The sequence below is a fragment of the Dicentrarchus labrax genome, unplaced genomic scaffold (assembly GCF_905237075.1).
Source record: "Dicentrarchus labrax unplaced genomic scaffold, dlabrax2021, whole genome shotgun sequence".
NCBI lineage: Eukaryota > Metazoa > Chordata > Actinopteri > Moronidae > Dicentrarchus > Dicentrarchus labrax.
Genome location: NW_026136715.1, coordinates 23,247,050 through 23,263,020, shown reverse-complemented (window position 1 = coordinate 23,263,020; position 15,971 = coordinate 23,247,050). Strand labels below are relative to the sequence as shown.

The 15,971-nt window shown below is 40.5% G+C and overlaps 2 protein-coding genes across 5 annotated transcripts in view; one reads left to right on the top strand and one right to left on the bottom strand.

Annotated features, from left to right (window-relative positions):
* Nucleotides 1-15,971, top strand: part of ampd1 (adenosine monophosphate deaminase 1 (isoform M)) — a 207,229-nt gene that overhangs the window by 187,762 nt on the left and 3,496 nt on the right. Inside the window, exons 1-8 of one of the 3 annotated variants that reach the window (XM_051426519.1) lie at nt 7,991-8,120; nt 11,919-12,084; nt 12,295-12,448; nt 13,902-14,067; nt 14,176-14,395; nt 14,735-14,864; nt 15,168-15,362; nt 15,820-15,951. In XM_051426519.1, the coding sequence (XP_051282479.1) occupies nt 8,099-8,120; nt 11,919-12,084; nt 12,295-12,448; nt 13,902-14,067; nt 14,176-14,395; nt 14,735-14,864; nt 15,168-15,362; nt 15,820-15,951 (1,185 nt within the window). In that variant the 5' untranslated portion in view covers nt 7,991-8,098. Of the gene's footprint in view, nt 1-7,990; nt 8,121-10,888; nt 11,061-11,918; nt 12,085-12,294; nt 12,449-13,901; nt 14,068-14,175; nt 14,396-14,734; nt 14,865-15,167; nt 15,363-15,819; nt 15,952-15,971 lie in introns of those variants that run through there. The other 2 variants (XM_051426520.1, XM_051426521.1) reach the window with 2 other exon arrangements.
* On the bottom strand, nt 136-5,948 carry rassf11 (Ras association domain family member 11). 2 transcript variants are annotated; one of them, XM_051426535.1, is made up of 5 exons: nt 5,560-5,785; nt 5,347-5,430; nt 2,927-2,982; nt 2,551-2,663; nt 136-2,466 (listed from the first exon to the last, which is right to left on the bottom strand). In XM_051426535.1, exons 4-5 carry the CDS (start codon nt 2,651-2,653, stop codon nt 1,124-1,126), a joined length of 1,446 nt encoding a protein of 481 aa, XP_051282495.1. In that variant the 5' UTR covers nt 2,654-2,663; nt 2,927-2,982; nt 5,347-5,430; nt 5,560-5,785; the 3' UTR covers nt 136-1,123. The 2 variants fall into 2 exon arrangements, with proteins under 2 accessions (XP_051282495.1, XP_051282496.1); XM_051426536.1 differs by lacking the exons at nt 5,347-5,430; nt 5,560-5,785 and adding an exon at nt 5,799-5,948.

Genomic DNA, 15,971 nt, shown 5'->3' with positions numbered 1-15,971 from the left:
TTAAGTTACAGTCAAATTAATTTCAACTTTGGAGATCACTGGGTTTCAGTTGAACCACGTACAGAGGTTCTCATGTACTTTTGTTAATGGTCTTGAATGAAACAATTGAATTAAAGTTTTATGAAAATCATGAGCTGTTGTGTAATTGTCTTTTTATTTTTGCACGTCTGCTTTATTTAAGACTGAATACAACTTCAAAGCATCAAGTAGCTGTGGAATGTATCATGCAGACCAGTGTTCAGTCAAGCACAGGAAATGACCAACAGTTGTTACAAACAGACCAAGGTGAATATGCCTTGTTTAGTGCTCCACAGATAAATCCTAACAACTAGGGCTTCTCAGCAGATGACAAAATGTACAAATTCACCAAAGATGAATTCAGAGCTTTCAGTCCAGTGCCACCCCTCTAAGATGAGCACCAGCTCTCTTCAGGAGTGCAGCTGTATGTAGTATTTGTGTTGCAGAGAACAGCAAAATGCATCATCCAAGCCATAATTTATTTAAGGCTGATTCTTTGCTTGCATTCTCAGAGGCAGCTTAGTCTTCATGAAGGACACAATGTCATTAAGTCTAAAGAGGCTTTTGTGCCTATGGACATCATCTGTTCTCAAACTTGAGGGGAAGAATCCCCAAAATGTACAGATGAAAGCTGCCTGCGAGACAAAATGAAGTTTCTAATTTATATGAAATAAAGGCAGAAATGCTCTCCTTTGATTTCCCTCTCTTCCATTAAAGTTACATCATGTACAATATATTCCATAATTTCCAAGGCAAGGGTTGGATGAATTAAATTCTTAGTCTGTTAATTTAAAATGTGCTATATCGACTTCAGTTGATCCTTTGTTGACAACCACAGGGGCTGACTTTTGGTTCAGAACCCATTTAATCACTAGAGGGCTCACTAAATAAACCAAGGGAAGGCTGTGCTAATGTCGATGTGGGTGCACCAGGGTGCTAGTGTCTACATCCCAACACACAGAGGACACAAAGTATTGGTTATAAACGCTCAATGCAAGTTAAACCAGGAGGATCACAGTCTTGCATTTTAAAGAATACAATTGTTAGAACTGTTGTACAATGAAAAATTCATATTTATTGACTCAATAATTGACTTTATCTGATTCTAAACCTTGGTGCTCCCCAGATATATAGTAAGCTCAGAGCGGTGAATCACCTTCTTTTTAGTCTGTGATTGAGAGCCTTGGGCTTCGGACCAGCGTGTCCACCACTCCCTCAGCTCGGTGGGTCCTGTGGGCCGTCGCTCCTTTATCTGACTTGGAGGAACTAGAGCATGAGGAGGGTTTAAGTCTTCTCTGGGCAGAAACTTCCTGTTAATATTTACATCCCCATCTGGATCAGATTGTTGTCGCTTTAGGTCCTTGGTTGAAACAGCTGAAATCCCAGTGGCCGTTGTTGCATTTGCACCAACCTTTGAAATCAGATCTAACTTCTCTTGAGCAACGTTTTGAGTGGCAAAGAAATCAAGTCCCTGCATTTTGTGCCTGTACTCCTCCAGTTTGTGCTTGCACTCAATGGCCTTCGCCCTCATCTCAAGGAACTGACGCTGCAAATCCATCTCGTAACCTTCTTCTGCCTTTAATTCGTTCTCCCAAAACTTGATCTGCTCCATCTCCTCTTCAGCCATTCTCTCCTGGGCTTCCTCCTCATCTTTTTTGGCCCTCTGTTTTTCCTCAAGCTCAAAAATCTGTTTGTCAACGCGTGCTATCTGGACTTGTAAATCTTGCAAACAACTGAGCTGACATATAATGGTTTCTCTTAGACAGTTTTTCTCATCTTCAGTTGTAGCACAGCTCGAGCTGAACAGGCCATCAGATTTTGCCTCTTGACTTTTCTTGGAGTGTTTGCTTTCTTTGCCCTTCGTCTGACTTCCCATGCAGCAGGATGTTTGACTATCCAAGTCTGACTTTAAACTTTTCTGTCCTCTGACTTTGCTCCTGCTACTTCGACCTGAGTAATCTTTGTCAACAGCGAGAGAAAAATCCAAAGAGGTGCGATTCCTTTTATCACTCCTCTTACTGCTTTCCTTATCACAGGCAGTACTATAGACCTTGCCTTTACCCAGACTCTCCAGCCATTCCAAGGCCTCTTCCATGAGCGTCAGAGACTTTCTTTTAGGCTTTTTCAGGTCCTCTTTTTGCTGCTCAGTCTCTTGTCTAGAACCCGACAACGGTGGCAGGCTTTGACGATGCAAACTAAGTGAACCGCTGCCCCGCCGCATTCTGGTGCCTGGGTCTTTTCTTCTCAACGGCGGGCAGGGCTGGTATCTTCCAACTTTTGTCCTACTCATTTCATCCCAGACTGAGGGTCCGTTGTGGAGCAGTGTGAGTTGGACCTCTCTGGCCTGCTCACCGTACTTCTCAAGTGTCTCCAGAAGGTGTTCGTTGGGCGTCATGCACCGCTCAAAGTCTTTGAATTTCTCTCGTAGCGTGTACCGTCCACTTTGACCTAAAGAGAAAGATGGCAGTGGGGTTGTCAGCTTGGTTAACATGTCAGAGTACAAATCTTATTACAATGTAGAGACACACATACCCAGTGCTTGGGCCAAAGCTATGACCACTTCTTGGCATGTTGTTTCCTCTGTAACTCCACAGACCACACGCGGGATACCGTCCACAGACACCTTCACTTCCATTGTACCCAATCTGCGATTTGAAAAGGACAGTAAAGTTTAGTCAGTGTCTGGCACATTGTGCAAGGCTCACTTCTCTGTTAGAGGAAATGGTGGAGACATTCACTGTTATCTGTCTGCCCATCATGTTGTCGGTCAAGCTCGAGGGCAGTTTAAAGCATTTTAATAGGATGTCTACAGTGACCTTTGTCCCTCTAATACCAAAAGTAAATGAACAGAAAACAAGCTTTAAATAATTAAAAGAAATATTCATTCTAAAATATTAGAAGGACCTACCTTTTTGTCCTGCCTGTAGTTAAGATGGTCAAACCTCTCTGCTCTGGGGGAATGTTCTGTTTGGGAGGAACAGTTGAGCAATTAAGACCAATTGAAATTCCCAAAGGCAACTACCACTGTTTATGATCCCACCCATCTTGCATAGTTTCCATTTTCCCTGAAAAAACACAACAAAATTTAATTTCCCGGCTCATATGACAGAAAAAACAGCAACAGGACACATTTTATCGGGCACTGTCGGTATTGAGATGGTATTAGGAACATAAACAGGAGTCTAAGTTATCAATCAGTGCTTAAGGAGACTTTGAAGTTGGAATGAGGAAGCCTTTAGGTATATGTGTATTTCCATTACTCAACCCAAATGTATTAGTGTGTAAGTATTTTCTATACTCTTCAACAGCCAACTTTCTCAACAGTGACTGCTGAGGCCCAAGTGGCACTTCCATAGCAATGCTAAATGCTATAACATAGTGTAATGGTGTGTGAAGCAAGGTTTCAGTATTGTCATTATAATGTGAAAAGTTTCACATTTAGGCCAGATAAATAAAACCAGAAAAGTGAAAAACCTTTGTTATAACTTTAGACGTTAGAATATGAAAAAAAGAGAAAAAAATCTATAAGGAGTTGTTCTAGACTAACTACAAAATAAAGGTAGTGCCATTTGTGGAGTAAAATCAGTCTTATGAAACTTGCTGTGTGTGAAAACAAAGGTCCTGTATATACATGTGTGCACCAACGATTATGTGGTTTTGCTGGTTTAAGATTTGGGTGTTCCTCTTTATCTTTCTAACAGGAAGAGTGATAACAATCCAAACATAACATGTAAACATGCTGAATTTGTAAACTGTACGCCAGTGAGCCATTACTATCAAGCACATACTCATTCCTCACTGAGTCCGCGCTGTTACATATTCTCAACCTCCATTCATTAAAATCAGGTCTATTACTTTTCAAAAGTTCAGATTTTACCTAAAGCTAATGTACTTCTTTTGGAGATTTATAAAATAAATCTGTATTGTATGAAATATGTTGCATGTAATAAACTCCCCAGTTCACACTTGCAGACAACACAGTTGCTATAACGCTGCAGTGACATTCACTTGTCAGTGTGGCTGTTGGAGGAACCGAGGTCTTCACATTTCTTCCTACATGCACTTGGAGGGTTCGTCACCAGTGAACTTGACACCAGTGATATTCAATACCAAACAAAACATTGTTATATGACACTAACTTGAACTATTCATATCTATTAATACATTAGAAATATATATTTGGAGGTTACTTTTTTGGGTTTGTTTCATTCTGGTGTTCACAGCTTTGGTGTTCATTGCGCTTATGTTTTGCAGCTTCTCACAGATTATCATACTGAATGATATTTGAAATGAATTAGAAAAGTGAAAGCCATAGAAAACCTCTGTATGGACAAACACAACTCTCAGACTAGAAGCCGGACATGGGAACACCTGTTGTAATTTGGTAATGTCTGACAGTCTGGGGGATGATGATAGGAGTAATATGAGACAGGGGAAACTTGGACTCTGTGCTCCCTCTTGCCTATGTAAACCACATGGCAACTGCTGATAATCTCTTAGGTTCATGGTGAGGAACAGTGAGATCTCTGTACACCACGAAGAGCCAATCTTCAAAGAACTGTTCATTCATGCCAGCCTGTGCATTTGTTGCCACTTGCCTTTAACAGTTTGCCCTTCAAGTTCACGTTTATGTGGCAACTTGGCAAAAATCTGAGATGTTGCATAAAGAATTCATACAAAAACGTTCAACCTCAGGTTGTAGTTATTGTTGTCAGATCATTTGAGATGAGCAACTGAAGATTAAAACCGACATTTGTTGAGAAGAAATTCATTCAATTTCTTTGTTTAATAAATAGTTTTGATAACATTCTGTCGAAACAGCAATATGGCATGAGGAAATTAAATCAATCCATGTCTTGTGTTCAAGATTACAATACTGTGGATTCATGTGTCACTAGTTTAATTCCAATCATGAGTAAAACATAGACTGAAGTTTAACTTGGAATTGTAAAGGTGTCTTTATGAAAAGGATTAACTGAAATTGATTATTATTTACAAAATGTCTAGTTTTAACCGGTAGCTTTCCAGAAATTAAAACTGTAATTTTTATTTGTCAGTCTTTGGCTGATTTGACTGACTGCCCATTTCTAACCTGATCTCTTTAACTTGTACCAGAAGAGGAACTTTGACATTTAGGATCACATTCCCTAAAAATAGATAGCTTGTTAAGTGTCTTCAAGCTGCACAGTGTCTTAGGATGAACGGATAAGCAGACGTGTGTTACACAAGTGATGACGAGGATTTGTCCTTGGTAACAACCAATAAAACATAGCCATTACTTAAAGGGTAATTTCACGACAAAATTACAAAAGATATTTTTCTACTTACCAAATCTGGTATCCAGCAATGCAGATAGTTAAGGTCTTATTTGTCTCCGTTTTGAAATATCTCTCTGAGCTTTCTGCCCCTACCCTGATACAATGGAAGTGTGTTTGTGGAAGTTTGTTTGTGGTGCTCAAAGCAGTAAAAATTATATTAAAAACCTTAAGCAGTATTGAAGTACTGAAGTATCTTGAGAATGTCATATCGCAGCCGCCTCACCTGGCAGGAGTTACCTACTGCCCCTTATGTGAAGCGGATGGCATAAAATCACTCTCTTCCATCGCCCTTGCATCGTCTCAGGTTAGAGTCTTGTGGTTCAGACATTTGCGACTTCATAGGGTTTTCAAGAGGCCCCCCAGCCCTCCCTGTTTTATTTCGTCGATTGGCCCATGACACCTCAGATGGGCTCGACAGTGGAACGGCATTCTGGAACCACTCAGTCCCTCAGGTCTACTCACCACTTAGTTCTGCCCTCCCTCTCCTCTGCCCGCCTGGTTGTGCCATTCCTCTTAGTCATCTGGTCTCCATCTGCTTGGTGATGTTCCTGACCATTTTCTTGCAGACTAGCCCTCTGACCCTGCGGTTTTATCAATGAGCTCCAGAGTGACTGCCCTGGCAAGCCCCTGCAACCAACTTCCACCGGGAGGTTCCAGCCTTCTCAATCCTTTCCTCCCAGGGTACTGTTAGCTTCAGTAGGGCCAGGGTACAATGTCAGGACAGTAATTTCTTCTGGAAAATTGAGTTGCCTTCAAAGGCAAACTTTCCCAGTTCTTCACTGGCAAGGATCCCTGTACCCCCAGCCTCTCTGCCTTCTCCCCTGGACAGAATAATCTTTTGAGTCCTCACCTGATCGTGCTGCCATTTGAATCTGTCAGGCTTGTTCGGCATGATGTCAGTATGTGTTCCAGGTTGGCTGGTGTCCAACACAGGAAAAGCAGGATTTCTTAGCTGATTTATACCTTTCGAGGTTTGTTGGTTTTGGTAGGACCTTGTTCACAAGCAGTGGCCACAGGAGTCTTGGACTCCACGCTGGTAGCCCCAAGCCTTATACTTCCTTGGAAGGCTATTCCTCTCCAGGGCTCGTACCCACATCTCTGCTTAGTTGAGCATCTCATTCACACTTGTCTTGAATATTCCCCAAAAACAGGCGTCAGGAAAAATGCTCTGAGGAGAACAAATAAAAATCCATTCATGTGGCAGAAGTTTCAGAGAGGGTTATGTAAAAACCATGGCAAATAAAGCAAAAACTTTCTGAATGGATAGATATATTGCCTAATAAATACTGCATAATTTAGACTTCTAAATCTGATAATAATATGTCAACCTTATTAGAATTAGAATCAGAAATATGTTATTGATCCCTGGGGGGACATAGCTTAAGTAGTAAATATCTAATGTGATTAATTCCTTTTTGCAGCAAATTTGCTCTCACCAGTTACAGTAAGATTGATACTACCTGGTGATTAAGGGCAGCTTATGTGTGGCAGTTCACCACTTTGGTCCAGACTGAAATGTCTCAATAATTATTAGATGGATTGTCATGACATTTGGTACAGATCAGTCCCACGAGGATACATCCTAATGATTTTGGTGATGCATCTACTGGATGGATTGGCACAAAATTCTGAACTGACAATGATGGTCCTGAATCATAATGACTAGTGACTTTTGATCAAGTGCAATCATGAGGTCAACACTTTATTTTTGCCCAATAATTTTGATACCTGCAAAACTAATGACATTCCAAGCAGCCTCAACTGTACTGTGTTTAGTGTTAAGTAGCAAATGTTAGCATGCTAACATGCTAAACTAAGAAGGTTAACAAGGTAAAAATTCCCCCTGCTTAACGCCATCATGTTAGCATTGTCACTGTGAGTATGTTAGCATGCTGACATTAGCATTTAGTTCAAAGCACCAATAAGAACAGCCTTACTGAGCCACAAGTGTGATGGGAACTTGATAGCAGAAAAGTCACTAAAGTTGTTTTGTGAAGGTAAACAGAATTTGATCTACTGTGCAGAAGTTCTTCAAATTTTTCTCTCTGATCTTTGCCGTAAAAATGCCCATCAATTAAAAGACAAAAACAAGCCTCCGTTGTCCTAACCAAGACATTTGTGATATGGCTCAAGATTATTTTAAAGGGCCAATTCCACCTAATCTGAAGATTGATAAAAAAAAGTTGATTGTTGAAAAGTAGCAGCATGAAGATGAGGGTTTTTTCTTGGTAATTATAATATGAAAACCACTGGGACACCTCTGTGAAAGCTACACATTACTAAGGTCAGGTGTGAGGATCCCATTTTCCAGGTCCAATTTTCAGGATTGTCATGTTTTCAAACAAACACCATGGGGAGAGTCCTGTGGCATTTGCACTGTGCACCCCTCTAAACACCCACCTACCATGTGCATAGAGACCTGAGCAGATATCTGGGATGTTATATAATATAAGCCCCCCCACACACACACACACACACACACACACACACATACTTGTCTCTTTTGTCTACACGCTGTGCCTGTCAAGGAGTCCTGCATGCACACATAGACAACTTAAAATAGACTTGGACACATATGAGTTCCCCCGTTATGTTGACGCGTGTTCCGTGTGGGCATAGCAGGTTCTGGTTACACTTGAGGCAGAGGGAGCTTAATATTGCACCGACCAAGCACAGGGCTCCACACTTCCCTTCTACAGTGGGCCAGTGGCTGACCACCCTTTAACAGTCCTCAGGGAGCGTTTTACTGGACGAGCATCACCATGCCTAAAGTCTTAGTGCCAGGTGAGTATGAGCAGAATGACACTGGTCACCTACAGAAAGAGGGTTGAATAGCATTTTTTCAAAAAGTTATTTTACATTGACACGTCACTATAAAGATGAACTGAGGAAAGCCTTCACCAAAAGGGTTTTCAGTTTCTTTCTTTCCCCGAGAACTTGTAATGTATGTATGTATATTATAGGGGTCATATCCCTCACTGCGTAGAATATCAACAACTGTTAAGGTAATAAATTCCCATATGTTTGCCAGTGCTACATCATCACTCTAATAGATGGTACTGACAGCTTTAATGACAGGTTCATTGGGGTTAAAATGCATATAGTTCCAATATGAAGTTCATACTGACTAATATATAGTCATCACCGTCTCTTTCTTAGATTTGGACACTTAAATAAAATTATAAAAATACTGTTTCCCTTAATCTTAATCTGTGTTTGCACCAAATAGCTGACAAGTTTGAATGTTCCTGTTTTAGCTCAATCGGCAGATTCGAACATCTAAATACCTTTCTTCACCTCAGTTGGATCCATATCATAAAACAAACTGGCAGAGCAGAATCTAGTGAGCAATTGAGTATCCGCTGCGAAAAAGGAGAGGGATGTTTGATGGATGTGACTTGTCAGCAGATTCTCCTTCATCAAGTGTGACAGAAGGTTGGGCCATGCAGCAACCTTTGCTCAATTTGTACTTGCTCTATCGCTACTACTGTTCTAAATGCTGTTGTAATGGTTGCTAATTATAGGCTTACCGCCACCAAGCACTGAGCAACTGGCAAGTATGAAGTCGCATTATGCAAGGGGTGAAAAATAGAAATGCAATGGTCTGAACAGCTGCTGTCTGAAGAGCTTGATTTCACATCTTAATGGAGTTAGGTGGTTGTAATGATTTAGCAGGTAATGTCGGAGAGTGTTTACACTTGTTGTGATATTCTGATGTGACTGCAGAGATTTCACACCAATGTTGTCATGCGGTCCATGCAGGCAGGTTTTACGATCTGCTGGGGCAGGTGTGGAGAGCTGACAACAGATGCATTAATGATCAAACTGATCAAATTCAGATCAGTCTTATATAAAAGGGCCAGTTTACTCAACCCCCCCCCCAAATGCAGATTTAGCCATGCAGATTGTTTTTGGTTTTATTTACAGAGGTTTTGAGATACAATGAAGGTGAACGGAATTTAAATTTAATTTGTGCTGAAACATTCAAAACTTGAAACTACCCTGAAAAACTCAACTGTGTCAGGAAACATGTGCTGGACATGGCACATAATCCACAGAACTAACAATTTCATGTCAGTTTTCTTTTTGTGTAGCTCACTTGCTTCCTTTTAATTACCACTTTGAGACATAATCACACTTGTTTTGCTTTCCTCTAACCTGGACCGTCTCACCCTGACTTTTTGCTTACCGAGCAGAGGGAGGAAGTAAGTATGGAGCTAAGAAACTATCCAAGGAGTTGGGGGTAGATGTGAAGCATATCAAACGCATGGATGTGACTCAGTCACATCGCCAAATACTTTTTCATGCATTTAAATGTAATGCAATTACAAACGTAATATAGATCTTAGTAAATGAAGATCTATTCCACTGAAAATAGAAAGTAGGCTAATGGAATATAGTGGAAATGGACACTATTTATTAATGTATTGTTCACATTCGGTATCAGTTCTCTGCTTCATTATATTGGTTTGGATCAGATGCTTCACAAACACAGCATCATCAGTTTAAAACTGAACTGAAAGTGAATATTTACATTAATGAATGACTTTTCCCAGGTAGCTCACCGACCCCTCCACCATGGGAATGCTTATCAATATGCAAAGCAGCACACAAACAAGACTTCACTGACCTTCAGACTTGTTTGAACCATCAAAGGAATGCCAGGGATACACAGGAAATGCATCTTTACACGCATGGAGATGTTAGCGCCGCTGTAATGGAATCACATCACCTGAGTATCCTCCATATTTGATTCGAAACTTGGAAACACTGAGACCACAAACTTATCTCTGCACGTATCCTGAAGATGCACTTACCAATTCTTTGTCCAGCTGCTGTGTCCAAATATATTTCAAGAGTAACTGTTAAAACAGTCAGATGTCCTCTCCCTTATTCATCCCCTTTATCTTAATCCAACTTATCCATTTACCATAAACTGTATGTACTGGTCTAATGTCTCATTTCATTGCTCATATCCTCAGCATCTATTATTGCATGTATTTCTAATCTATATTCCATATTGTTAATAACCGATGAATATTATAGTTAGTGGTGGAATGTTTGCTACACTTGAGTATTTCCATTTTATGCTACTCTATACTTACTACATTTTGGAAGCCAATATTGTACCTTTTACTCCACTACATTTATTTGCACAGTTTTAGTTACGTGCTACTCTGCAGTCAGATTATTAGTAAAATCAAAAAAAAAATCAACCAGTAAATGATTATGTATTTTTATGGATTATGCTGGTATGTGGCAGTACATAAAGTAAATAATATAAGCCCCACCTTTACCAGCTGCAATATTAGTGGTACTTACATATTAATGAACCACTAAATAATGAGTTCTTTTACTTTTGGTACTTTAAGTATGTTTCAAACTTTTGTTCTTTTACTGAAGTGCCATTTTGAATGCAGGACTTTTACCTGTAGCACAGTTTTACACTGTGGTATTGCTACTTTCACTTCAGTAAAGGATACTTAAAAGTACTTCATCCACCACTAATTATAATGCAGGTACATCTCATAAAATGTTATATATTAATAACTACGTTAATTATATGATGCATTTGATTTGCATATATTGTAAAAGAGTTAAGGGTTGTATGTCATCCTCATGTATAACACCTATCTACCTAACCAATACTTTTCTAACACTCTCTTTTTTGGGTTTTGTTCCGGGTGGTGCTACTTTCTTGCTGGGCATAATCAGGTCAAGACAGTAAGTATGGAGAGTGAGAAGCAGAACCCCAAACCGCTTCAGTCGGTTTATGTGCCGTAGCAGAGTTGGTGTCTTAGAGCTGAAAGCCTTGACTTTTGGCTAGTGAGTGCATGTAACAAGTAGAGTTTGATTTAGAGAGTAGTTATCTCTGGAGTAGGCATCATGTAATGCCACCCATGCTGTGTATTGTCACTGTGTTTCTTATGACACTTGAACGTCTGTTGAAGTACTGTTGTTCGTAGCTTGGTTCATAACTCCTGTCACTTTGGACCTTGACCCTCTTTTCCTTTCATTTTTTTTCAACATATTGAATAATTATGACCAAATTCATTTCCCTTACTTTACTTCCCAATAGAGGCTTTAGAAAATGCAAAATAAACAGTGAAGATGATAAGAAAACTGGGTCTGGAGTTAAAAACCTACATTAAAAAAGGCTTTACAGTCCTGTATCCATATGAGTAGACAAATGTGTGTGTCCATGCTTTATCACTGTAGTTTCTCTATATGCATGGGACTTTGTGTTTGCAGCCCAAACTGGAGGTCAGAGTTACAGACTTGTAGTGATTGAGTCAATCTTTGGTTTGGTCGTATACAACGCATGTGCTGGAGTCTGTACACCTCAGGTTAGGTAAGGTATGTGCCTTTTTATGTCATGTTGATGTAGGATGTCATGTGCACAATTCATCATGAATTTGCATACTTCAGCACTCATATTGGTGCAGCGTAGATTAGCAGCCAAGAGATTCTGTTTGTGTCTGGCCTCATAGCCATAGCCTGATTAGTTTAGTGCTGCATGGTGTGATGGGCGCAGAATGTATTTCTGTTATTAACAGAACATACCTCTGCTGTGCCTGACAGAGACCGATGACAAGATGCGGGCCTTCGCGGAGAAAGTCTTTGCGTCTGAGACCAAAGATGAGAACGTCCGCGATGAGATCTCTATGTTTGATGTGGCTGACGACTGCCCCATCCTTCACCAGGAGATGGCCCTCCATCTGCACACTGAGGATGATGCTGTGAAACGGTGAGACAGTAGGTTGTTGCTTGTGGTGCAAGAAAATAAGACCTTTCAGTCTACGGACTGGTAAGTTCCCTGAAAGAACAGTACAAACTCTTCCCTATGTAGCTGATATTATTTCTTGAGGGTAATGTGGTTGGGTTTCACAGCAAACATTTCTGAAATGTTGACTGTGGATGAAGCCAACTACTATACCTTACCTGTCTTCATCCACAGCAAGAGGCACCAGCGCCGCCGCACCATGGCTGTGCCTGTGGCTGGTAGCAAGGCAACTGTTGCCCCTGTAGTGTCAGTGGAGGTGGATACGCCCACCTACCTGGAAGTGCCTGACTTCCAGAGAGTGGCCATCATTGGAGACTACGCCTCCGGGGTACTGTTCACTTTATTTGAATGTCTGCCCTGATATTTTTAGAAAATATCACCCAATTTTTTGACTTGGATAAATCATTATAGTAACCAGCATCAAACTAGTTTCATAGTCGACTGAGGATGTGGTGTTTAGAGGCTGGAAAAAGCCTATTGGTTATTCTGTTATTGTTCATATTGGTGGTTAAGGATGATCATTGACTGGTAGTAATACAGTACTACACTGTAAAACACTTAAGGTCCCTTCATTTTTGTCTAAAAAACTAAGCTTTTTATTATTTGTGAAAGCAACCACTATATAACAGGCATAAACTTTCAATTATGTATCTTTTCTTTAAACTTAAAAGAGGAAAACTTTCTGGAGAGCGAATATGTTAGTCATTTTCTTCAGAAACTTAATTTGGTTAGTATGGTGAAGAGTCAGGACAACATTCATTAAATTATCATTTCAAATCACAATACTTTACAAGACATTTAAAAGGGAAAGCGCTTCTGGAGAAATCCAATACCATGACAAATAGCATGATACGATGTGAACAACGACATAGCAAGTAATGTAACTAAGGTTAGCTGTGGTATGCGGTTGCAAACTGTTGCTAAAGTTGCTGCTGCCCAGCTAACAGCAAGTGTTACATGCAGCAGAAAGGACAAGATGGTTTCCCCGAGCCAGCACACCGGCTCCAGACAGTGATACTACTCTCCTGCTACTCTTACTAACATCACAACAGCATATCTTGGCAAATTAGAAAGTAATCTAAATGTCCGTGGGGAAAGTCATTTAATATGACCTGACACACAAATCCTGGCTGGAATGGCTGGAATAACTTGTTTTATGTGGCTCTGCCGATTAACTACCAGGAGCAGGAGGTAGCTTAGCACAAAGTTTGAAAAGAGAAGTCAGCTAGCCCAGCTAAAAGAAAATAAATCAGATTAATTATAAAATACAGGAGGTGTTTTGCTTTGAGTTTCACTGGCTATATGCGTCTGTGGATCTCCCACTAACTGAGGCCCATGAATGGAGCTCATCTGAGAGCAGGCCGAGGTTTAAGTTTCATGACCGTGGGTTTGACATTTACAGGTAGAGAAGCACTTTGGAGGAGCTGACTGTTATTTCTGCTTTACCCTTTTCAAAACCTTACATTTGTTAAGATACATTTTAGGTGACTACATGAGAAAGCATATGATTGCCCATGTAACGCAGTATATTAGAAAAATCACCCACCAAAATGAGGACTATGTTTTAAACAGAAAACTGTCGACTCTACCTGTTTACTGCACAGTACCGCAATTTTGTATAAAAAGCTTTTGCATGAATGGAGAGCTGTTGAGTCATTCATTCTTGTTTTTGAAAGTAACGCCTCAAATTTAACTTAGCCACATGGAATTGTAAGGCTACAATTTTTGTAGTATTTCTGCAAGTTAATTGTAAAATCACATCTCTTACATCTGCTGTTCAGGTGACCATGGATGATTTTGAGCTGTCCTGTAAGGGCATGTACCGTGCCTTGACCATCAGGGAGAAGTACATGAAGCTGGCGTACCAGCGCTTTCCACGGACGGCCTCTCAGTACCTGCGTGAAATTGAGGGAGAGTCCTTCAAATCTGACGATCAGATGCAGCCAGGTGAGGAGAAAAGAAGATGGGTCAGTCAGGTTTCCACTTATGCGAGATGTTTTCTGTATCACTGGGTATCCAAAATGCTTACTTTGAATTCTTTCATCCATCCATCAGTCTTCACATCTCCTCCAAAGAACGGGGACGACCCCTTTGATTCCAAGGACCTACCAAAGAATCTGGGATATGTTGCTCGTATGAAGGATGGTGTCATCTATGTGTACAATGACGCTGCAGCTGCTGACAAACATCAGCCCAAGGACTTGCCCTGCCCCGACTACGACACCTTCATTGACGACATGAACTTCCTCATTGCTCTCATTGCACAGGGCCCAACGTGAGTCCTTTAAAATGTGTTGATTACGCTGTTAATTTTTAGAATTGCAATATCTCAGTTATGATTTCTGTACAACACAGATCATGTCAGGAATTTACCACTTTCAGCTGATGACCCCCAGGGTTAACTGATTGTTAAGTGTGTGTGTGGTCCTTGCGATTCACACAGGAACCCTAGATAGGTCCACATCAAAGTAACAAGACAAATCTATATTTTTCAGTTTTTTTTATGTCACCGTAACATGTTTTATAGATACAAAAACGTACGCGAAATGTCTGTCTGCATGTGTATCACCTCACTCTGCAGCTATTTTGTAAAGATGCTTCTCTTGTTTTGCAGCAAGACTTACTCTCACCGCCGTCTGAAGTTCCTCATGTCCAAGTTCAATGTGCATGAGATGCTGAATGAGATGGAGGAGATGAAGGAGCTGAAGCTGAACCCCCACAGGGACTTCTACAATTGCAGGAAGGTAGCCATGAACAGCATCTCGCACAGACTTCTGATTTTGCTTTAAAATAACACTTAATCAACCTTAAACATGTACCTCTTCCTGTTTTAACTTGTAGGGATATAACAAAAATGCATATGGGCATGTGCATGTTCATTGAGAACATTTTTTAGATGGTACTTCAAGAGTCTAAAAGTCTTAGTTTACTGTCATATTCCTCACTTGCAGCTGCCATGTATCTTGTATGTGTCTTTAGTTCCCTCTTGTGACCAAGCAGAGTTATTACAACACAAAAACCACTCTATCGTCTCTCTGCCATTCCAGGTGGACACCCACATCCACGCTGCCGCCTGCATGAACCAGAAGCACCTGCTGCGCTTCATCAAGAAGTCTTACCGTGTGGACGCTGACCGCGTTGTGCACAAGCTTCAAGGGAGAGAGGTCACCATGAAGGAGCTCTTCGAGTCCCTTCACCTGCACCCTTATGACCTCACTGTGGACTCCCTGGATGTGCATGCAGTACGTTCCTCACTTGCTGGATGTGAACATAGAGAATAATAAAAATGCATAGCTACAACTAGAATTACCATGTAAAGAAAACATGATTTCCTTATTGGTGGTTTTCTCACTGTATTAGAAAACAGTGCACATAGTACACATAGTATTGATACAGGACACCGTACAGTACATTACAAGTACATCTAATGGATGAGTTTCAGATATGAAAGAGTAGCTAAGGACAACGGCAACGTTTTATATTAAAAATCACAGTTTTTGTTGTAATTTGTCAATATGATAGGATTTTAACATGTAGGCAAGAAAATTACTATATTACATAAAATCGACTTCTTGGAGAAAGGTCTCGAATGTATTTTTCAAAAACTACAAGCTATTATAACATCATATTGTCCCATCCCCTCAGTGAACCATCCTTGATCTGAACCTCTTTTCTTGTCTCTTTGTTGTTTCTCCGTAGGGCAGACAAACCTTCCAGCGTTTTGATAAGTTCAACGCCAAGTACAACCCTGTGGGAGCCAGTGAGCTGCGTGACCTGTACATGAAGACAGAGAATCACATCAATGGAGAATACTTTGCCACCATCATCAAGGTCACCTATATAAAAAGAAC

Bases quoted from the DNA above. Each gene is read 5' to 3' on its own strand.
- rassf11 (XM_051426536.1), bottom strand. From the start codon at position 2,653: ATGGAAGTGAAGGTGTCTGTGGACGGTATCCCGCGTGTGGTCTGTGGA. The intron at 2,467-2,550 runs GTATGTGTGTCT...CTTTCTCTTTAG, and splicing joins AGCTTTGGCCCAAGCACTGG to GTCAAAGTGGACGGTACACG.